This window comes from Lepidochelys kempii, chromosome 11, assembly GCF_965140265.1.
Source record: "Lepidochelys kempii isolate rLepKem1 chromosome 11, rLepKem1.hap2, whole genome shotgun sequence".
In the NCBI taxonomy this organism is placed as follows: Eukaryota; Metazoa; Chordata; order Testudines; family Cheloniidae; genus Lepidochelys; species Lepidochelys kempii.
This window is the reverse complement of record NC_133266.1, coordinates 2,825,406-2,848,050: the sequence shown is the minus strand read 5'-3', so window position 1 is coordinate 2,848,050 and position 22,645 is coordinate 2,825,406. Positions and strand designations below refer to the sequence as shown.

The window sequence follows — 22,645 nt, the reverse complement described above, 5'->3', positions numbered from 1 at the left end:
TACTAGATCGTTCTTGGATGAGAAGATGGCACCTTGTCCTCTTCACCGTGGTGGCGTGTCCCTTAAAGACCACCAGATTAGTCTGGGAACAGCACCGTTCCTGGGTTGCTAGTACACATGAGCCCCTTAAAAGGGCCCAGCACCCCACCTCCACAGCAGGACTGGCTCTCCGCCCAGGTGAGCGGTCCCCCAGCTTGAAGGGAGAAAGCCCAAGGGGTTCTCAGCAGCGATCGTGCTTTGGCTTCTGGGGTCCATGCAGGATCCACTCACTAGCTGCTGGGGTGAGGCCCTGGGGACTGAAGTCCTCCGAGCATCCATCGCAAAACAGGGCGTGCTTCCCCCGTTCAGGGCCCACCTTGCCCAGTGCTCAGGGTATGACGCAGCCCGCTCTGGGCCTGACCCATGGAGGACGGGTGTGTTCCAGCGACACGCCCTGGCTCGGTAGCTATCAATTCCTATCTGGTAGGATCTGGGCTGAGACACGTCCCACCTCCCGCCCCCCGCAACCTCACCGAGGAACACAGCCAGCTAGTGAGGTGCATCGGACTGTCCTAACCCACCAGCAGACCTCTGTGGGGCGACGTTGAGGGATCCCCCAGCATGGCATGGCCCCTTCTCCCCCCATCCACGCCAGCCCCCTGCCCTGACCCCCCTCGGCACTCCCTGTCTCCACACACCCTTCTGCACAAGCTCCCCTTGGCTCCTGCAGTGGGTCATTAGGAGTTTCCGATCCAGGCCTTTGTTTTGCTTTTTTTTCTCTCTCTCTCAACGCTGATGCCTGGTTCCTTTCCAGGCCTGTGAGGGCCGTTTCCTTTTCTAGGAACACAGCAGAGACCAAGCCTAAAAACAGCTGCGCGGGGAGCCGGGGCCAAGCTAGGCAAGCAGCAGCTTTCGCTTAACTCTCTCCTGGACCTGATCGTCCGTGTGCTCCCTGCCCCTCGGCTCAGAGGACACCTGGGCCCAGGAGGCCCCCGGCACGGCCTCGCGACCCTCTCAGCCGGGGACCACGAGGGGCGCAGGGCAGCGAGCCCCAGGAGCCTGCGATGTCTAGATCCCAGCTCTTTAATTTCCATGCCACTGAATCATCTGGGCACTCATTAACCCGCTGGATGAACCATTGCTCGTTCCCCAGCCCCAGCCCCCGGGGAGAGGTTGGACCAGCCAGTGTGAGCCAAGACAAGGGGCTTGGGGGGCAGAATTAACCCTTGGCTCTCCAGGTCCCTGTGTGCTCCCACAGGAGGGAGGACGGGCTCGCTGTCCCATACAGCCACGGCTCTCTGGAAGGAGTGAAAACGCCAAGTGGCCGGCACCTCTCAAGCAGGATGGGGGAGAGGGACCTGAGCCGTCGGTGGGGCTGGCTCGGGATCCCGGCCCGTTGCAGCTGGTCAAGGAAACATTTTTGCTCCCTTTGGTTGATACTTTGTCACATTCTTCCCAGCCCTGCCCATGGCATCCTCCTCCTCCTCCTCTCCCCCTTCATCCCCTGCATGCACACACAGACACTGCAGTGACCGGTCCCCAGGTCCCCAGCTCACACTCGGGCACCAGCAGGTCTTGTCTACACCGTTAAGATAACAGCCGGGAACTGCAGACACCTTTCCCAGCCCCACCCCTGCCCCGCCTTCTCCCAGCTGCTCCAGCCGGACCCAAACTCGTCCCGTCCCCCACCTCAGCACGTTTGCTGTACCCACGTCTTTGCCCTCCCCCTGCCACCTGTGAGGTCAGAGACCCCGGTGGCGGGCACCGTGCAGAGAGACATGGAGCTAGAGGATTTCCTGTGCCTGTCCCAAAGGCGGAGCCGGGGAAGACATCGGCAAAACGCAGCAATGCTGGCTTACCACACAAGTGTCATACGTGATCCAAAAAGCTCTTGCATGGAGCAAAGGGCACAGAACGCACTGAGACTTCCTCCTTATCCCTGGCGGGACAGCGCCGATTGCCGGGGGGTTACACCTGCCGCGGGATTTGGTCCCCGTGTCACGGCTGAGAACAAGATTCCTAGGGAGCTGCTGAGCACAGCTGGGCATCCCACCCCATCTATCTTCTCCGACAGTCTCTGCCCCACATCCCAGCCCTCCCAAACTCTTGCTGCTCCTCGCCTCCAAAGAGGGAGCCTTCCCCCAGCCCCGGGCGGTGCTTTCCCCTTCGGCAGAAGCCTTAGGTGGCTCTTACCTGTTTCATGACGCTCCCAAAATCCATCCGATTTCACTCGGCCTCCGAGCCGGTTACATCCAAGGACTGGGCGCTTCCCCTTTGGCGTTCCCCTGGCTGGCGGGGTGAGTGGGGTGGGAGAAGCGTGGGGCCGGGGCGCGGGAGGGTCCCGGCGTTGCTGAAGCGCAGGCTGGCGGGCGTGAAGAAATTAAAGAGCTGCCCCCCCGGGAAGAGAGAAAGAGCCAGGCACAGGGAGCGGGGGGAGAGGGGGCTTGGATTCCTGCAGGCGGAGGGAGAAATCAAGGCAGCCCCAAGCGTCTGGGGAGGGTGAGGCTAGAGAGCGGAGCGTGGAGCGACCAAGTGCGGAGCAAAAGCTTTCAGGACTGCGCGAAGGGGGGTTTCCTTCCCACCCGCCCAATCTCCAACTCATTAGGAAAGCTTTCTTTCTTTTTTTTTTTTTTCCTTCTTCCCTCCCAGCCCCACCACTGCCGGCTGCCTGGGGCCTTCCCCCCCACCCCCCCGCCTTAAAGGGCATGGCAGGCATAAAACCGGCCCATCTGTGTAACGGGAGGGCGGGCAAGGCAGAGGGGGCTGGAAAAGCACAGGATGGGGGAGTCAGATACAACAACAAACTAGGTCATCCATCCTGTTTCCAAAGGCTCCTATGCAAACAGACGGAGGGGCGGCCTGTCTGGCCCTTATCACCCGCCGCCCGGCTGGAGTGTTTGGCATCTCTGCCATGCCGGGGCTGGGAGGAAAGTCACCTGAAAGCCCCGGCGCCCTGCAGCGTTTGGTCTGGATCTAGTGGCACCTACCCCACCGGGCTTCGGGATCAGCCTGGGGGACGTCCTGGGCAAGGACAGTGGTGTCCAAGGGGGGAGGACATTTCCCTGCCCCACTGGGGATTGCCAGCCCGGATCAGAGCCAAAGGGAGCTGGGATCCTGTGTCCGACAGTGGGCAGTGCCAGCTGCTACAGAGAAAGGGGCAAATAAAACCCACTAAAGGCCAGTGATGGAACAATGTACCCCGAGGGCACCGTTCTCCTGACGGCCGTCAGGCAGTACTTGGCCTGCCCCTTGTACATCCCTGACTCGGGGCCGGGGCCAGACACGGTGTGATCCTTACTGCTGCGAACTCAGCCCTGCAGGAAACAGTCCAGCTGGCACCACAACCCACGAGAGGGTGTTGTCCATGCCCACGCCCCTGGGGATTCCAGACGCCTCATTATAGGGCCTGATTTCCCGTCCCATCGACACCCATCTCCTGGCATCCCACGGCAATACCCCAGCAAATGGCACCGGCACCATGGCAAGACAGAGGGGTTTGTACCACCACGGATGCATATTTCCCTGTTCTGCCTTCTCCTCATTCTTACATAATCTGTGTATTCCCCCAGTGCCGAGGAGTAGGAACCCAGTGCGCCAGGTGCTGTACAAACACAGACCAAATGGACAGTCCCTACCCCAAAGAGAACACTAAACCCCAGGTCTCCTGCCTTCTTTATGCCATGCTCAGAGGTGACAACAGAAGCCACCCCCCAGCACCCGAAAAACAACTTGGAGAGAAGTCAGCCCCTGACACACGCCCAGCAGCGCCCTGGCCCATCCACCCTGGTACGATCTGGAGCTGGTGCCAGCAGGGACTCGCCAATATCAGGGGAAGTGGAGCAGTGGGGGAGGTTTAGGAGGATCCCTGCACGTGACTGGCTGGATGCTGGGAGTTTGAACGACCTGTCAGACAGGAAAGCATGCAAGGGAATCGGGTCCAAGCCGACGCACCCAGCGGCAGGCAGTTATGGTGCGACACACACAGACGCTGGTCACATTTACCCTTTTTCCTCTCCCTTGTTTCTGTTGCCCTCTGCGAAGCCCGGGCCTGCAGCCGTACCTCCTTGGGCTGCAAGTTCGGCAGCTCTCCCAGGCTGAGCAGGGCTGGGCCTTGGTGCTATCTGGTCTCGAGCTAACATTCCGACTACCTACGGTCATTGCAGATAAACTGGCTTCACAGTATTTTGGACAGCAGCCGAACAGAGCGACTGAATTGTAAAATCTGAACGAAAGGCACCGGGGCAAGGGGAAGAGGGCGAGGTTTCACCGGCCCAACTTGCACGTCTGTGCTGAGACACCGGCCGCTCGCTGAACAGAGCAGGTGCGAGGGAGTGCCGTGCCCACCCGCAGACACTAGAGGGCGGTGGGAGGAAGGCAGGAGACAGGGAGCCAACCCGCCGCGTTTTGGGGAACCGGTGCAGACACAGAATTGGGCCGAGCCCCATCCAGCCCTCGGGGAGAAGCAGGGGAGCTGGCTGGGCGTTAGTCTGCCCTGCCTCAGCCGAACCCCAGCTGCCTTTCCCAGCCAGCGCAATGCCTCGTATCGCCGTCTGTCCATGCTGGGGGCTTGGCTGGCCCCCCATCACCGCAGCATTTGGGCACAGCACTCCTCAGTGTATTTACTCTCACCGCACCCCCGGGCGGCAGGGCAGCACCAGCGCCCCCATCAGCCAGAGGGGAACTGAGGCACAGAGAGAATAAGTGACCTACCCAAGGTCACAGGGCACCTCTGCCAGAGCAAAGACTTGAACCCGGGTCTCTGAAGTCCTGCTGGTGCTCTGACCACTGGGCAATCCTCCCTCTTGGAGGGCTCGGACCCTTGGCCACATGGCGGTTCGTAGAGACCCAACCCCCTGAGCATCATTCTCCCCACCCCCGCACCCCGGTAGATCGTGACCCAACACACCTCAGCCTCTAGGACCCTGCTGTCCAACAGCTGCAGCTCCTTGCCCAGCATGAGCAAGCTAAGCCCGGGCTGAACCCAAGCAGCATGTCCCACTGGTAAGGGCCCTGCCCTGGGACTTAATGAGTTCAAATTCCCTGTTCTGCCAGAATCCATTTGTGACCTGGGGTAGGTCATTCAGCCACTCTGTGCCTCAGTTTCCCCAAATGACGGAATTACCTCCCGGGGTGTCCTGAGGATAAATACGTTGAATGCTGGGAGGTGCTCAGAGGAAAGGGAATGAGGGCCAGATCAGTATCTTAATGAGACCATTTTTCCTACTCAAGGCAAAGTCTAAAAGTCCAGGTCTCCTGTCCTCTCCCTACCAGGCATCCAAAGCCGCTTTGCAAATACTGCCCCCTCCCGACACTGCAAGGATCTCCCAGCTCCAGCGCTGAGCTCTTGGATTCTCCTTCGCAGGCAGCGCACGACCCCACTGCTAACCTGCCACCGCAGGAGACGTGGACACGGCCTCGTTACTGGCCGCCGTGCTCCCCAGCTGTTACCGTTCATCTGATCCGGGCAGCTGCAGGGTCTGGCTTGGGCACCAATCAATCAGCCGCAAATAAGGAATCCACAGAGCTACCTTCACAATGCCCATGCGCCTTACCACGGTCGCTACAACAGCCACTGCAGACCCGAGCTTCTCCTTGGAGGAGCCCGTCGCTCCTGGCCAGGTTAATTCATTTTTTGCTGCTGGCTTCCTTTCTGCACGCGGGCTGTCCCCAAACCCAGCCCGCCTCCCCAGAAACAACCAGCCATTGATGACTCAAGCTTTCCCGGCTTTCCCTCCCTCTCCGCAGTGTGCTTTACTGCACATCTGGTTCCAGTTGTGGTTTGTAAGCGAGGGGCAGATCTGATGGCTTCCTCTGAAAGCAGGACTAGGCAACGTGTTTTAAAAAAAGAAGAAGAAGAAGAAGAAGGGAGGGGGAAGGAAGGAGGAGAGGGGGGAAAGTGAAGTTAAACGAGTGTGAAAAGGTTTGCTTCTGTTCCTCTTCTTCTCACTGCAGGCTCAGCCACAGAGGCCACGAGGAGGCATCTCCCATGCAAAATGGGATCCCGTTAGAGGCCTAATCTCAGATAAATAACAGAGAGTGGGAACCTACCCCCTGCAAGCTCTTCCAGACGAGAAAGTCCCCAGGTTAGATCCTGCAAGGCTGGCAATCCCCCGGCTGGAGCCTGCTCCCCAGCACAGCAGCCATCCACCGCTCCGCAGGGCTCTCTGTTGGGACCACTTCCCTCCCAGCCATTTCATCTCTGTGCTCCAGTCTCCCGCTCTAGGCAGATCTAGATCCTCGGGCTACGGAGGGTGGAGACTGTGCCAAGTCTCTTATTCACATATTGACTTGTTTTTTAAATGCACTAAGTCCAAATGCCTCTTGGTGATGGGCACTTCATACATGACTGAAGTAAACATCAGGGCCGATTTGGCAGAGAGACCACCATCGATTTCAGCCGGGGGGTGAAAGCTCAGCACATCCGAAAATTAGCCCTTTAATAATGATGGACATTTTGGCTAGGGGTCAGAGGCTGGGTAACCCAGCCCTGTGTCTCCCCCCATCCATACTCCGCAAGCCAGAGACAAGATCCCACAAGCCCCACTCCATCAGGAGAAGCCCAGGCTGCCTCCCCAAACCCTGATTGCTTCTTTGCAGAATGAGCTGGGTCTCTCCCAAGAGCAGGGTTCCCATCCCCATAGGCAGGCAGGACACAAGGAGAGGACTTATTTTATCCAACAGACCCCAACCTGCTCCATAGCCAGACAGCAGCATCTGTTGGGCCCATCAAAGTGTCACCTCCCACCTTCTCTCCTCTCCCCACCCCTCACCGCCAGGGCTAACTCGACAGATCCCCCATCCTGATATCGAGCAACCCTATCCTCACCGGGCTGGCAAGATGCTGTCTCAACCCAGGCTGGTCTGGTTGCTAGTCTAGTCAAGTCTCTGTTTCCATTTGAAATCTGCTGAGATGAGGTGCATTAAAGGATTAGGGAACCGTTTTCTAAAGTACATACACCACCACCCAGCTCTGAAGGCAGAGCGGAGACCAGCAGCGGCTGCTGGCAGGGTACCCAGCTCCGAAGGCAGAGCGGAGAGCAGCGGCTGCCGGCGGGGCACCCAGCTCCCAAGGCAGAGCAGAGAGCAGCAGCTGCTGGCGGGGCACCCAGCTCCCAAGGCAGAGCGGAGAGCAGCGGCTGCCGGCAGGGCACCCAGCTCCCAAGGCAGAGTGGAGAGCAGCGGCTGCTGGCGGGGCGCCCAGCTCCCAAGGCAGAGCGGAGAGCAGCGGCTGCCGGCGGGGCACCCAGCTCCCAAGGCAGAGCGGAGAGCAGCGGCTGCCGGCGGGGCACCCAGCTCCCAAGGCAGAGCAGAGAGCAGCGGCTGCTGGCGGGGCACCCAGCTCCCAAGGCAGAGGGGAGAGCAGCGGCTGCTGGCGGGGTACCCAGCTCCCAAGGCAGAGCGGAGAGCAGCGGCTGCTGGCGGGGCACCCAGCTCCGAAGGCAGAGGGGAGAGCAGCGGCTGCTGGCGGGGCACCCAGCTCCCAAGGCAGAGGGGAGAGCAGCGACTGCCGGCGGGGCGCCCAGCTCCCAAGGCAGAGCGGAGAGCAGCGGCTGCTGGCGGGGCACCCAGATCCCAAGGCAGAGCGGAGAGCAGCGGCTGCCGGCAGGGCGCCCAGCTCCCAAGGCAGAGCGGAGAGCAGCGGCTGCCGGCGGGGCGCCCAGCTCCCAAGGCAGAGGGGAGAGCAGCGGCTGCTGGCTGGGTGCCCAGCTCCGAAGGCAGAGCGGAGAGCAGCGGCTGCCGGCAGGGCACCCAGCTCCCAAGGCAGAGCGGAGAGCAGCGGCTGCCGGCAGGGCGCCCAGCTCCCAAGGTAGAGCAGAGAGCAGCAGCTGCCGGCGGGGCACCCAGCTCCCAAGGCAGAGGGGAGAGCAGCGGCTGCCGGCGGGGCACCCAGCTCCGAAGGCAGAGCGGAGAGCAGCGACTGCCGGCGGGGCACCCAGCTCCCAAGGCAGAGCGGAGAGCAGCGGCTGCTGGCGGGGCACCCAGATCCCAAGGCAGAGCGGAGAGCAGCGGCTGCCGGCAGGGCGCCCAGCTCCCAAGGTAGAGCGGAGAGCAGCAGCTGCCGGCGGGGCACCCAGCTCCCAAGGCAGAGGGGAGAGCAGCGGCTGCCGGCGGGGCACCCAGCTCCGAAGGCAGAGCGGAGAGCAGCGACTGCCGGCGGGGCACCCAGCTCCCAAGGCAGAGGGGAGAGCAGCGACTGCCGGCGGGGCACCCAGCTCCCAAGGCAGAGGGGAGAGCAGCGGCTGCCGGCGGGGCGCCCAGCTCCCAAGGCAGAGCGGAGAGCAGCGACTGCCGGCGGGGCACCCAGCTCCCAAGGCAGAGGGGAGAGCAGCGACTGCCGGCGGGGCACCCAGCTCCCAAGGCAGAGGGGAGAGCAGCGGCTGCTGGCGGGGCGCCCAGCTCCCAAGGCAGAGGGGAGAGCAGCGGCTGCTGGCGGGGCACCCAGCTCCCAAGGCAGAGGGGAGAGCAGCGGCTGCCGGCGGGGCACCCAGCTCCCAAGGCAGAGGGGAGAGCAGCGGCTGCTGGCGGGGCACCCAGCTCCCAAGGCAGAGGGGAGAGCAGCGGCTGCTGGCGGGGCACCCAGCTCCGAAGGCAGAGCGGAGAGCAGCGGCTGCCGGCGGGGTACCCAGCTCCCAAGGCAGAGGGGAGAGCAGCGGCTGCCGGCGGGGCACCCAGCTCCCAAGGCAGAGCGGAGAGCAGCGGCTTCCGGCGGGGCACCCAGCTCCGAAGGCAGAGCGGAGAGCAGCGGCTGCCGGCGGGGCACCCAGCTCCCAAGGCAGAGCGGAGAGCAGCAGCTGCCGGCGGGGCACCCAGCTCCCAAGGCAGAGCGGAGAGCAGCGGCTTCCGGCGGGGTGCCCAGCTCGAAAGGCAGAGCGGAGAGCAGCAGCACAGAAGGGTGGCAATGTGAAAAGTGATACTCAACTATATCACTTTTCACAATGGGACTTTGTGCCTCTTTGACACCGTTATTTCTGCTCTGCTGCTGCCAACCCAGGTCTGACAGCCAGAGCCCCTCTGCCTATAGGTGATTGGCGTGTGAGGATTGGGGGTGAGGAAGGAGAGCCCAAGCCTGGGTGGTGGGGCTCCGGCTGTCCCCTTTATCTCTGCCTCCCACTCTATCTCTGCACAGCCCTTCTGCATGAACCAGAGCCCTTCAAAAAACACCCACAGAGCTCACTCCTTGCTTGACATTTTCCCATGCCTCCCTTGGGAGGCCCGCCCCATAGTTTGCGAACCACTGGCGGGGGGTTAGGACCCAAGACCAGATCAAAATCTGGTGCTGAAAGCTCTCTGGGCTCTGAGCTAGCCGGAAGGCCTCTCTGGTTCCAGCCACATCCCCACCACAGGTATAAGCAGCAAAACAAAACAACCAGGGGTGCTCAAGCTTTGGCCCCTCACTCCCCAGGCAGGCAGGGGCTGGGGGATGCTCCAGAAGGTGGCCCCCTCGGGGGAGAGGGAAGGGATCTCCCTGCTCCTCAGCAAGTTCCCTCAGCAGACATAGGAGCTGGCTAAGAGACTGCCAACGTCGCTGCATTCGGCTCCCATTGGGCTGAACTGAGAGCTGGAGAGCACAGACACAGATGGCTGCTGGCAGTTATGGGTTTGACACAAAGCCCGCTGAGGTCAACAGGAATCTCCCCACTGGATCAGGCCAGAGGCTGACAGCCCAGCCCAGCCCAGCCAGGTCTGGAAGGAGTAGGACCTTGCTTTCCAGCCAGCCAGAGAGCAGGGACCGTCTCCAGGATCCCCAGGCCAGATGGTTGATCGTCTGGACACCTGCCATGGTTCCTGTGACTATCAAGCACTCCACCCTGGAGGCAAGGGCCTCCCCTTTCCAGCCCAACATACGGACTCGGGGCTAAGAGCATTGGAAATCCTGCCGAGCAGCACGCCCTCCTGCCAGCGATTGCCTAGAGACAGAATGGCATGAGCAAGCACAGAGACCTCCCCCCGGGCACAAGCCTGGCACACGGACATTGGCAGGATCCCAGGTGCCTCTGGACGGCCACAGAGAGAGACCCCAATGTCACTAGGGACGGGGAGAACCATTGCCCTTCTGCCCAGAGGTTACGGGTCTGCGTTGCTGCTCATGGGGGCAAAGGGTCGGACTGAAAACAAGCCAGAGGAGAAACCTCTATTGCAACTCCCGACGACCCTCACGTTGCCCTGGGTTGTTTCCTGGGCACAGTGACGTAACACACAGACGCCGGCCCAAATCTTCGCTTAACATCTCCCGTCCGCTTCCTACCCTACTTCCCATCCCCAGCTGCATCCTACGGAAAGCCTCAGGCAAGGCAGAGGAGCCATACAGCCTTCATGGCTTTGCTCACCAAAGAGCAGCCCCGTGAGAAGACATTTCCCTTCCTCCATGCACCCTTTCCACTCCCGCAAGGGGAGCCAGGTCCCTGGCCAGACCCCACAGCCAGTGTGAGCCAGGTAGTATTTATGTTGCAATAACTCCTGGGAACCCAAGGATAAAGACACCTATTGCACCACTTGCGTTGGGCAGACGGCCCCAGACAGCTCATAACTTATCCCACGGAGCAGGTGAACCGGAGGGAAGGAACAGACAAACCGGAGAGATTCATAGATTCATAGATATTTAGGTCAGAAGGGACCATTATGATCATCTAGTCTGACCTCCTGCACAATGCAGGCCACAGAACTTCACCCACCACTCCTAAAAAAGACCTCACACCTATATCTGTGCTATTGAAGTCCTCAAATTGTAGTTTGAAGACCTCAAGGAGCAGAGAATCCTCCAGCAAGTGACCCATGCCCCATGCTACAGAGGAAGGCGAAAAACCTCCAGGGCCTTCCAATCTGCCCTGGAGGAAAATTCCTTCCCGACCCCAAATATGGCGATCAGCTAAACCCTGAGCATATGGGCAAGATTCATCAGCCAGATACTACAGAAAATTCTTTCCCGGGTAACTTGGATCTTACCCCATCTAAAAACCCATCACAGGCCATTGGGCCTATTTACCATGAATATTTAATTACCAAAACCATGTTATCCCATCATACCATCTCCTCCATAAACTTATCGAGTTTAATCTTAAAGCAAGATAGATCTTTTGCCCCCACTACTTCCCTCGGAAGGCTATTCCAAAACTTCACTCCTCTGATGGTTAGAAACCTTCGTCTAATTTCTAATCTAAATTTCCTAGTGGCCAGTTTATATCCATTTGTTCTTGTGTCCACATTGGTACTGAGTTTAAATAATTCCTCTCCCTCTCTGGTATTTATCCCTCTGATATATTTATAGAGAGCAATCATATCTCCCCTCAACCTTCTTTTAGTTAGGCTAAACAAGCCAAGCTCCCTGAGTCTCCTTTCATAAGACAAGTTTTCCATTCCTCGGATCATCCTAGTAGCCCTTCTCTGTACCTGTTCCAGTTTGAATTCATCCTTCTTAAACATGGGAGACCAGAACTGCACACAGTATTCCAGGTGAGGTCTCACCAGTGCCTTATATAACGGTACTAAAACCTCCTTATCCCTACTGGAAATACCTCTCCTGATGCATCCCAAGACGACATTAGCTTTTTTCACAGCCATATCACATTGGCAGCTCATAGTCAACCTATGATCAACCAATACTCCAAGGTCCTTTTCCTCCTCCGTTACTTCTAGTTGATGCGTCCCTAGCTTATAACTAAAATTCTTGAGAGGTCGGGGGTCAGACTCAGAGGAAGGAACTAAAACGAGCATGCCTCACCAGAGACACCACACTCAGCGGGGCTCGGTGGGTTTACACCAGACCCACAGATTCCAGCTGGGATTGTCTCATCTGACCTGCTGTGTAACCCAGACCAGAGAACAGCCCCCAAATCATCCCTAGCGCAGATCCTTTAGGAAACCAGCCAGGCCTGATTTAAACATAGCCACAGACAGAGAATCCACCATGGCCCTTGGTAAATCGCTCCCTCTTCCAAATTTATGCCTTATTTCCAATCTGAATTTCTCTAGCTTCAACTTCCAGGCATTGGGTCTTGTTAGATCAGCAGGTTTCAACCTTTTTTCATTTGCAGACCCCTAAAATATTTGAATGGAGGTACAGACCCCTTTGGAAATCTTAGACATAGCCTGCAGACCCCCAGGGGTCCACAGGCCACAGGTTGACAACCACTGTTAGACCCTTCTCTGCTAGATCAAACAGCCCCTTATGAAATATTTATTCCCCATGTAAATTGTAGTCAAGTCACCCGTTAACCTTCTCTTTGTCGAGATCAGTGTCTGTCCATCAGCCACCTCCTGGACAGCTCAGCCCCCCTGCCACGCTCTAGCTTGCACTGCACCCCCAAACTCACATGGCCTGGCCCACAGGTGGCCCATTCAGACAATTTCATGGATTTCTTATTGCAGTGAATTTGTCCTCTGCCGGCACCCATCCTGTGCGAGGCAGGGCCTGAACACACGGGAAGACCCAGCCCTTGCCTCCAAGAGCTCAGACGCACAACAGGCGAGGGATACAATCCGGCACTTGTACACATCGGTGCCACTGTCTTTTAATTAACTAAATACCCCTGAGCTGAACCCATCTGCCCCTCCACTTCCCCATGGGACCGGGGCCAAGCTGTTGTATGTGTCAGGGAAGCAGGGGGTCTCAAGAGGAGACAGGAGGGAGGAACGTGGGGTACAGACCAGCTGGGGGAGGGCCCGGGGCCAGCGGTGGGAGACAACGATGACCCAGGCTGGCACGGCTCCTGGAGTAGAGAGCAGGAGAGGAGGGAGCAGGGCAGGGCAGGGCTGTGAGAGGCCAGGACAAGAATCTCAAAGGTGGCCGCGGCACCAGGATTTGGAGCGTGGGCACCACGGGCAGGTTGACAGCACTCCCCCCATCCCTGCACTGATCACAGCCCAGCTGTTCGCATCCCTGCCCCATCTGGCTCACGTGTCACTCCCCCCGGCACACACCCCGCATGCTGCATGGGGATCAGGGCTGGATCCCCCACTGGGGTCACAACGTCCCTGAGGCTGATGCGGCATCTGCCCATCAGACCTCCGGGCCAGGGGACGGTCAGTGCGCCTTGTACAGCACCGTGCACGAGGCGGTTCTCAGGCTGCAATGGGGGCGAAGACTGCACCTGGCCCCTGGGGAATCCAGGGTTCAGTCCAACTCCACTTCCCCCAGCCCATGCTCGGGTGGGGATATAAGGGCCTGATCCCGCGTGCACTGGAGTTTTGCCATTGACTCGAATGGAAGATACAGTGGGAAGGTCGGGGGTTGCAGGGTGGAACCCCAAAGCTGGGGGAGTTTTCTGGTGTCCTCCCTGCTAGCTATGCGAGCCCTGGTGCATTGCAGCCCGTGGTGCGTAGGCAGGCCGGTGATGGGAAGAGCGCCAGCTTGGTGATCTCGGGGAGCGCACCCCAGCCCACGAGAGGTTTGTAACACGTTCCGAGCGAGCTCCATGGTGGAAGCAAGGCCAGACGGGCGGGGCCAGCGCCTAGGTCGTTCCTGAGCTGGTCTGAGCAGCCGTTGGAGAAGAGCTCAAATCCCTGCGAATTAAAGAGGATACGAACCACAGAAATCAGCCTGCCACGTCCAGCCCGGACAGCCACGCCTGCATTCACAGGGACAGCCTGGGGCACACCTCACACACTGGGCCTGGGCCAGCACTCGCGTGAGACCCTTCCATGGGGAAGAAAACCCCGAGCGCTGCAGGAGACTAACCCAAGACGGGGTGCTCTTCCTTGTGGAGACAGGACGCAGCGGAGGGGCCTTTCAGAGGAGGTGCACGGCCAAGGCCCCTGCCGTCTTGTAATCGTTGCAGACGCCGGGCTTTCCCCCAGGAGCAAGGCTGTCAACACCTGGAGTCCTGCCAAATTCCAATGCTGCCTCCTTTACATTCCCCCCTGCATTCACACTGAGATGCAGCAGCCTGCTTCCTGCCAGCTGCGTTCCACCCCAGAGGTGGCTGCATGTCAGCACTGGAGCAAAGCTCGTCGAGGGCTCTGGGCTCCTCGGCGTGATAAGCGAGTCACTCATTCTCTCTCGTGGCTCTAGGGGTACAAGCGAGCTGACCAGCGGGAGCTGTGCACGACGTCACGCTGCGTGCCTCTCCGGGCCTGACGAGATTCCAGAGATTCCAGCAGCTGCTTGCTCAGCCTTGCAAGCCGCGTTTTCTTGGGAAATCGCAGGAAACTTTATAGCTTCCAAGGGGCCAGAAAATCCTGGGACATGCCGGACCCCATGTGGATAAACAACTGGGCCCAGCCAGCGGCGTAAATACACACAGGGCGACAGGTTCCAGATTAATGAACGGAAAGGCGATTGCTGGGTTATGACCCAGGTCCATTCCCAAATATTGTTCTCCCTGTACAGAGGCTAGATCTCCCCCTGCAGGGTTTGGTGGTGCAGGTTAACGGGCAGGGAAAGGGTTACTCTGTCTCTGGATGTCTTCTTCCCTGGAGGATGTGGCTTGTAACATGGGAATCCCAGGACAGCAGCTGTTTCACCCAGTGGGTTCCGTGTCAAGGATCCTCGTGACACCTCCAGTCCTACCTACACGCATGGCCCACCCATCATATCCCACATCAGATCACCGTCTCTTCATTCAAATCCCTTTCTGCCACCCGTTACTTCCCCACCGGCCAGAGGAGGGGCATCTCGGTATGTTTTTAGGGGAAGCCCACGTTCTGAGTCCTCTCCGACCCCCAGATCTCCCGGTACATCTCATCTGCAGGTGGCCCAGCTGTTTTCTTCACTATCCACCCTTCTTCTCCTCGAATGGGACGGAGACTGCTCCCTACCCAAACTACCTGCCTGACTCCTCTAGGCACTGCTGAAGCAAAGGAGGGGCCTGTTTTCTGGGAGGTGTCTCTCATCACTGCTCTGGGCCACCAATCCCGCTGAAGGCCGATGTCCTGAAAGGCCGTGCCGGGCAAGGACCACCGCCGCGAGCTTGCCGTGAGACAGCTGCCCCCAGCACACGCCCGGGGTAAATGCTGTGGCCACCCTTCCCCTCTCCGTTACGCCAGCCGCTTCCATTTGCCATGGAATCGGTGTAACCGAGCGGAGAACTAGGCCGAGAACTACCCCCACCCCAGAACAAGACACTCAGAGGTGACCATCGCGGGTGGACATTTGGGGCCACCCAGAAACATGTGGACCAGGGCCAGGACCCTGTTTCCAAGCCCCTCCATCTGCATGGATGCTCCACGCCCAGCACGAGAACAGGTGCTGGTGGAGACAGCGAAGAAGCCGACGGGGCTCTTGCAAGCCCAGCCCAACAGGGAGAGCCGCCGACTTTAACATGGCTGTTTACGGAGCTGTTTCTAGCTAGACCATGGCATCACTGATGGGGCGGAGGGGAACTGCTGCCCAGCCTGCTGATGATAAGCAAAGGATGCAAGCGCCAGCGAGATCAGAGAGGAAAGCTCCCGCTAGAAACCCATGCCCAGGTTAGGATGGTGGGGTGGTACCTGAATTGAGATCCAGCTGCAAGGGGAAGGAAAATCCTCCTTAGCATTGATTGCTCCTGCCAAGGTACATCTGCTGTGGCTCGCCATCTAACTCTGGATGCGTACCAAACACGGACACATTCCTGCAATTAACAACAGCTTCTGCACTCGTCAGGACTGACGCCCCAAGAGCCAGCAATTCACGTGCTCCAAGGCAGGAGTGGCCCGCTGTTTGGGGCGAGAGCTCTTCCCCCCGTCCCACCCAGAGCACAACACGGCATGGCCAGGTGCCTTCGGGATGCAGGGTCCCCGTCCTTTTGGAGTTCCCAGCATCAGCAGCTCCTAGACTGGATTAGTCCATCCTGATTAGCTGAGCGATTTGCAGGGGACGGGTTGTGGGGGGAGTTTGGGGCCTGGCAGGGCATTTCCTTCTACAAAGATTTACAACATATCACTGATTTCCGGAGGGGGCGCAGATGGCTTAGTTGCCACCAGGCCTTCCGCAGGTAAAGGGCTGCTCTGGTCCTGCGCACTCAGACAGCTCCACCGTGTGGCAAGGACAGATCCCCTTCACAGTCGCAAAGCAGCTAAGGATCGGCGCTAGGCCTGCCCGTGCCCCAAGAAGAACAGATAGAAGAAAGGACTATCCTTGCAATGGGACGGAGTCTGGAGACCCACGTGTTCGTGATTAAACTCTTGACTGCACCCAGGGGTCCCCTCGGCCCCGCTGGCTTCGCACTTTTTCACCCATTTGGTCTCAGTGCTTCCGCGGGAGAGCCAGCAGCATCCTCAAGCCACTGACAGGGAAACCGAGGCACCGGGCGCTCAGTGACTCTCTCAGGGCATCAGCAATAAAATCCACATCTCCTGGCTCCCCGCCCCACACTTCCCACAAGTCCAGGACGGCTTGCCGCCCTGCATGGCTTGGGCGATGGGGCAGCTCTGCCCACAGAGTCGTGTTTGAGGTCTCAAACCTCTTCCGAAGGCTGTGGTCAGGAGCTGCCCGCTGCTTGGGGGCTCACAGAAGCAGGTGATTGCTGGGGGCTCCACGGTCCCAGCTGAGGTGTGTAAGAGGGGGCTGGGGAGCCATTCCCGCCCCCCCTCCCCCATCGCAGGGCAGGTGGGGCTCAGTTCTCCCAGCCGGGTGACTCATCCCCAAACAATCCCTGCAGAAAACCCCAGACCATGTAGGAGGAACCATCACGTCACCCCAGACGGTGAGACATCAGCCTGCATCCTGGTCCCCGCCCACGCAGTCCCTCCGCTGCTCCCCCAGCAGGGCGAGTTTGGGTTGACTGGGGGGGCGGGGTGAAACACCTCTGGTGCTTTGCAGGTGCTGGGGGGCTGCACGGGCTGGAGGTAGCAGAGAGCACAGGTGGGGCATCAGCCAGCACTGCTCCCACCCCCCGGGGCAGCTTGCGGAGCTGCCTAGGGACCCTGCCGACTCTGGGCACGAGATGGGCCCCGGGCTGCTGGGGCCGATGCCAAGCCCCCGCAGACATGGCCTGGCTTTTCTCCGGGGCCGAGTGACCCCCTGGAGCTCAGAGAGCCGCCGAATATCTTTGCAGCGACAACCCCCCGCCCCCCCTCCCCCCTCACACACACACACCCCCCGTACTGAGTAAACACGACCTGCCCGCGCAGGGAGGGTGCGACTGACCCCTGCTACCCAGAGCCGCGGCACCAGCCGGGCCCACTCGGCAGCACAAGGACACACATTCCTGCATTCCTCAGTGCACAAAGCCCCGGCCAGCCGGCCCTGTGTTGTGGAGACCAACGGGGTTGCTACCTTTCCATCCAGAGAGGAGGGGAACGGTGGGCACGAGGGAGGAACCTGCTGCAACATCAGCCGGCTTGGGCCTGAGCAGGGGGGTCTCTAATGGCCCCTGCGGTCGATGGACACAGGCTCAGCCCTAGGCCGGAGTGTCACAGGTCACCGTTCCACCCCCAGCCCCGGGGGGATGGCGGCCTAACGAGGCAGCAGAGTCTAGTGGTTAGAGCACCGAACTGGGACACAGGAGGCCTGGCCTCTGCCGCTGGCGTTCGGTGGGTTTGGACGCGCCACGGAGCCTGTGTCATGGCCCAGGCGGACCCGAGGAATGGCAGCTCCGGAACCCGTGCACGCTGCTCCGCCGGCCCCCGCGAGAGGCCTGGAGCCCGGGGCCAGAGGGAGCACCTGGGCAGAGCAGCGGCAGGAATCCAGCGAGCGACCCTGCCAGGCACGGCTTGCTGCTGGGGTGAAGGCTTCCAGGCGCCGCGGCCTCCCCGTCACCGCCCCCAGCTTGGCCCGAGCCAGGTTCCCGGACAGAGAAACGCGGGCGACGCCAGGCGCTGCTGGTGGCCTAGTGCCCTTGTGCTAGTTCCTGGCACTCGTGCCCCTCCTCCGACCCCTGCCCACTCCCCTACGGAGCTGGGGTACACCCAAGCAGCCTGGCATTGCTCCTCTAAGCCTGGCTTGCGTGGCTGTCCCCTCCCTCCCCCCAGCATTGACCCCCCACGATGCATGGCGGGGGCAGAGCTTGCCCAGACCCTACGGCATGTGCCATCCGGCACCCAACGCTCCAGCCACGCATGGCTATTTCCCATCGCCCCTGCTCTGGCCCTGCCCCACCCCCGCGGTGACCCGTGGGTAGCCCTGCCCCACGGCACCCACAAGACGTTCACAAGCGAGCGATCCCTTGCACAGAAACGACCCCGGAAACAGGCTTGTAAGGAGGAGGGTGACTCCAATGGGGATGCTGGCGGCACACGGGCCTGTCCTGCTCCCAAGACCTGGCTGCATGACCCTCCCCGAGCTACCCGCTGCCCTGGGAGCTGAAGAGCGACCAGTCCCCCATCCCTGGACTTGGGTTCCCTTGCTGACTGGAGCTGGACGCCGGCACTGGGTCTGTGCAGCGGGGCAGGGAGCAGCCCCACCGCCCCCTTCCAAGCCTGGTGCAGGGTGCTTGGGGGCGGGTCCCCTGCACACCCAGCGGTAGGAAGAGCGAACTGTTGGGGGGGTTGCACACAAGAGAGAGGGGGAACCAGCGCTGGGTCTCCGGCCGTGCTCTGTGCCTTTCCCGCCCCCTCGCTGGCGGGTGGTAGGGCCGTGCCCGGGGTTGGGGCGAAGGTCCGGTCCGGGGCCCCCCATACCTGCTCCAAGCTTCTCCCAGCTGTCCCGAGTGCCTGGGGCAATTGTTTGTCTCAGAACTCAGCGTTCAGGCACTGCCCCTCGGCTCCCGGGCGCTGCTGGACGCTGGCCAGCAGCCTGTTTAATAATGTACAAATGGCCATTAGCTTAGATTTCGCGGGGGGTGGGGGCGGGGGCGGGATATTTTGCAACAACAAGCAGCTTGTGGCTGTGGGCCAGCGAGGAGCAGTGTCCTCTGCACGGCTCCAAGAAGGCAGTGCAAGGTGCAGGGGGGCTGGGGAGCGGAGATGAACACCCCTCCCCGCTCGAGGGCGCCCCCTACTGGTGCTACCTGGGGCACCGCTGGTTTTCTCTCCCCCTGGCCTGGCTACAACGGGAAGGCCAAGTCGGTACCAGCAAGGAGAAGGCACCGGAGAAATCAGCGATCGTTTCACTGAGGGGGGGCTGGGGCGGGAAGGAGGTGCCCCCTCAACAGCCTGAGGGGGGCAGGGCTACCGCCTCCCCTTGTCCTCACCGGTTCTGTGCCACGGAGGAGCCAGCACCCGCCTGCTTTGACTGGACACGTGTCTAGTGGACCGTCTGTTTCCCACCGGACTGAAATTCCTCAATTCAAGGGGCAGCCCTGCCCCCCTCAGGCGGTAGCCTAATTGTCTGAGACACAGCAGCCATCTCCAAGGGGGCCGAGAGTCAGGGCTCCTGGGCCCTATAGCCGGCAGGGTTGGCATTCTTTGCTTCCCAGCAGTCGGGCCAGGGCTGGGCACCTTGCATCACCCTCCCTTTCTCCTCTGGTCCCTTCAGGACTCTCGAGGCCTGGCACAAGGCTGCAATGTTTGGGTGGGCAGACACACCACACTGGCACAAGCCGCGTCATGTGCCCCACTTGGGGCCGGTCCGCTGGAGGATAACAGCCCCCTACTGCTGCCGCCGGCTAATGGAGCGACCCCGTTAGCTCCAGCCGAGCTGTGTGGGGCGGCAGGACAGGCACGGAAGGGACGCCCACTTCACACGCACCTCGGGTTCCATCCCCAGCCTCTCTGCCCGTGCCAGGGCCAGGACGCCGGAGAGGCTGCGAATGGGGGGATGCCGCGCCCCACCCTAGCAGCCGCAGCAAGGGCCTCTGGGAACCAAAGATCCCACGTTGATGCACATGATCCCGGGACGACGAGCTGAGACCCATGCAGGCCACACTGGTAATGTCTGCCCATGAGGCAAGAACCATCTCCCAAGGGCAGGGGTGGAAACCTCGGTGCTTGGCTCATTGAGACCCAGATTGGCCAAGGCGCTAGAGAATGCTCCGTGAGGAACGCTCCGCTCCCTGGGGTGGGCAAGGAGGCTGGCAGATCCGGATAGCTAGGGTGTGCATGTACCCCCTTATCATAAGATCTGAACGCCTCCCCCCCTCTGTGTATTTAGCCTCACAGCCCCCTGTGAGACAGGGCTCTTTAGCCACATTGCACAGATGGGAAACTGAGGCACCAAGCGGCTAAGTGACTTGCCCAGGGTCACGTAGGAAGTCTGTGGCAGAGCAGGGACTTGAACCCAGGTCTCGCGAGTCTCAAGCTGGTGCCCTGCCCAGCCCCTCTTCTCCCCAATGCTCCAGTGGGCAGGAAGAGCAGGCAGGAGGGAGCAGCGTGGTTCATCTTGGGGACAGCTGGATTGCTCAGCACCTCTGGACACCCCACAGGGCGGGAGCGAGAAATCTCCCCCTCCTGCCACAAACCAGCCTTTACAAAGCTTCATTATGCCCCTCCAGGCCCAGTGGCTGATCCCACTCCAGGTCCCGGCCGTGCTGGCTCAGGAAGGGGACTGGGATTCCTAGCCCACCCTCCGCCACTCCAGGAACACACCCCGATGTGCCTCGCCTGTCCTGCACCTCCCTTCACAGCTCTGTGCCCATTTGCCCCCCTCTCCAAAGGCAGGACGGGCACCAAAGCTGTCCTTTTAAAGAGACGACCCCGCAGTCCACCAGCGCCCCCACTAGGCACCGGCCAGCGTCTATCCCCTGGGGACGGAGGGCGCTGGAGGGCTGCCGCTGGGGCGGGGAGAGACAGGGGGAATTAGGGCACAACGTGCGTCTTTCACATGGACAGCGCTGTGCCAGTCACCATGGGCACGAGCCAGGGCACGACCTGGGGACACGTCAGCCAGCCCACGAGCCTGAGAGCTCAGGACGTGGGATCGGGGGCGCGGTATCATGACAATATCGATCCCTGGAGACTAGACTGGGCAGATTCCCAACCTCCTCAGAAGACTGAGCTAATGAGAAATCCAGCCTGTTCCTGACAGATGGCAAGGCCGGATCCTCCAGCTCACGAAGGGATGCAGCCAGAGGGGATGGTCAGTCTATTGGCCACAGGACTCCAGTATAGGCCCAGTCAGCGAAGGAACACGCCAAGGACTGCCGGCCTTTCTCCTAGCCTGGCCCCTTGGTTCCTGTATACCTGGTCTGAGGTCCGTGTGCAGGGTCCATGGGACGCACACACCTTCCTTGCTCCGTGAGCTCCCCCGACCACACGGATCAGCCCGTGGCCTTCAGAGGGCAGAGAGAAAGGGCTGAGGGGCTCCAAACCACAGCAGAGCCTGCTTCTCAGAGCAAGCGGATGCAAACCGGCAGCCGGGTTCCCCCGGGGGGCAGAACCAGCCATTCCCACGCTGGCCTGCAAGCCATGAAATATTTATCCCTCCCCCCGGCCGCAGTTAAGTGCAGAGAAGCCACGGGCTGCTTGGCAAGCCAGGCCAATAAATATTAACAGACAGGCGGTGGATTTTCACGCTCATGCACAATTTGCGGAGCTGCACGGACACGTTCCCGCTGCAGAGAAGAACTGGGTTCCCCAGAGAATGCAGAGTCTGAACCAACACCCAGTCGGTCGCTCACTAGCCCAATCGCAGGGGGCCAGGCAGGGCGAGAAGTCTGGCTCGGGGATGAACCGCCGGGTACCTCCTGGTTCCAAGTGTTCTGCAGACGCCGTGAGGACAGCCTTGCCGCAAAGGGCTTGGGGACTTTCGGGTGCACCTGTGACCAGGACACTACGTACAGCAGCCGGCAGCTCATTCCCTGCCTGCTGACTCCAGGCTAGCGTTGAGACAGACCCCGCATGGCCACGCAGTCTGGACTTGGTGCCTGTCTGCATCCAGCCGCCTCCATAAAATCTTCTCCCTTTATACTCACTGCAGCCACACAGTCTCCAACTGACCGGGACCTGCACCCCTGCAGCCGGGAGCAGCTGGCGAAGAGTAACTAGCTCCTTCCAGGCCTTTCAATCTAACCTGTGGCCCCATCTCAATACCGTGGTCAGGGTCGCTGTGTCAGAAAACAGAATTAGAGCGGCCGAATCCCCCCGGGAAGGATGGGATACATCTTCCACCCAGCCTGGGCAGTGGTGGCTGGGAGTTGCTCCAAGGGAAAGCAACCACTCAAACCTCCCCAGGAACGGGCCCTTAGCCCTGCCACAGCACTCCCCTGCCCAGAGAGTTCGGCAGCATGAACAGGAGCAGCCCAGCCACTACCCCCCTGTGAGCCCTGTCTTTCAGATGCGGAAACTGAGGCTCAAAGAGGCAAACTAACTTGCCCAAGAAAGGCAAGCAGTGGCAGAGTCAGGAATAGACCCAGGCGTCCTGTGCTCTCCACGGTAACCTGACTGGGACAAATTGGGTATTTCCTGCTGGACTCTCCACTGGTCCAAAACATAATGGGGGTGGGGGCTGCTAAGAAACCAAGTCAACCACAACCTGCAGCCCCTTGGATTTTGCCAGTGGAGATATTGTCCTGCATGCAGCTGCTGTAAACCTTGAGCTGTGCGAGGCACGCCAAGGCGCATTTACTGACATTTCCAGTAAAAATCACCTGAAGAAATAAGCCCGCATGGTCACTGAAGATCCCCTGGCTCAATTCCAACCTGCACCCACCCCAGTTTCCCCTCCCACATCAGGTGGAGGCAAGTTGTGAGTAGCCTTGCTTGCCCTTTTATAAATGGCTACTGGGTTCCTCCCCAGAACCAGCTGCACCCAATCAAGTGAAACAGTATTCTGTACATATGGACTAGGGGGAGATTAATCCTGTCCTCAGACCATTTGTGTGGCAGGCCCGACAGCCAGCAGAACTGGCAGGGTGGTGCCAGGTGAAGGCAG

The 22,645-nt window shown here is 60.3% G+C and overlaps 1 protein-coding gene across 25 annotated transcripts in view; it reads right to left on the bottom strand.

The window, feature by feature from the left end:
* The window catches only part of TNS1 (tensin 1), a 274,551-nt gene that overhangs the window by 203,057 nt on the left and 48,849 nt on the right, over positions 1–22,645 (bottom strand). For 5 of the 25 annotated variants that reach the window (XM_073304981.1, XM_073304984.1, XM_073304983.1 and 2 more), the window contains exon 1: positions 2,173–2,556. The exons of 18 other annotated variants lie outside the window; for them this stretch is intronic. In XM_073304981.1, the coding sequence (XP_073161082.1) occupies positions 2,173–2,199 (27 nt within the window). In that variant the 5' untranslated portion in view covers positions 2,200–2,556. Of the gene's footprint in view, positions 1–2,172; positions 2,557–18,516; positions 18,606–22,645 lie in introns of those variants that run through there. 2 more of the 25 variants (XM_073304991.1, XM_073304992.1) reach the window with 1 other exon arrangement.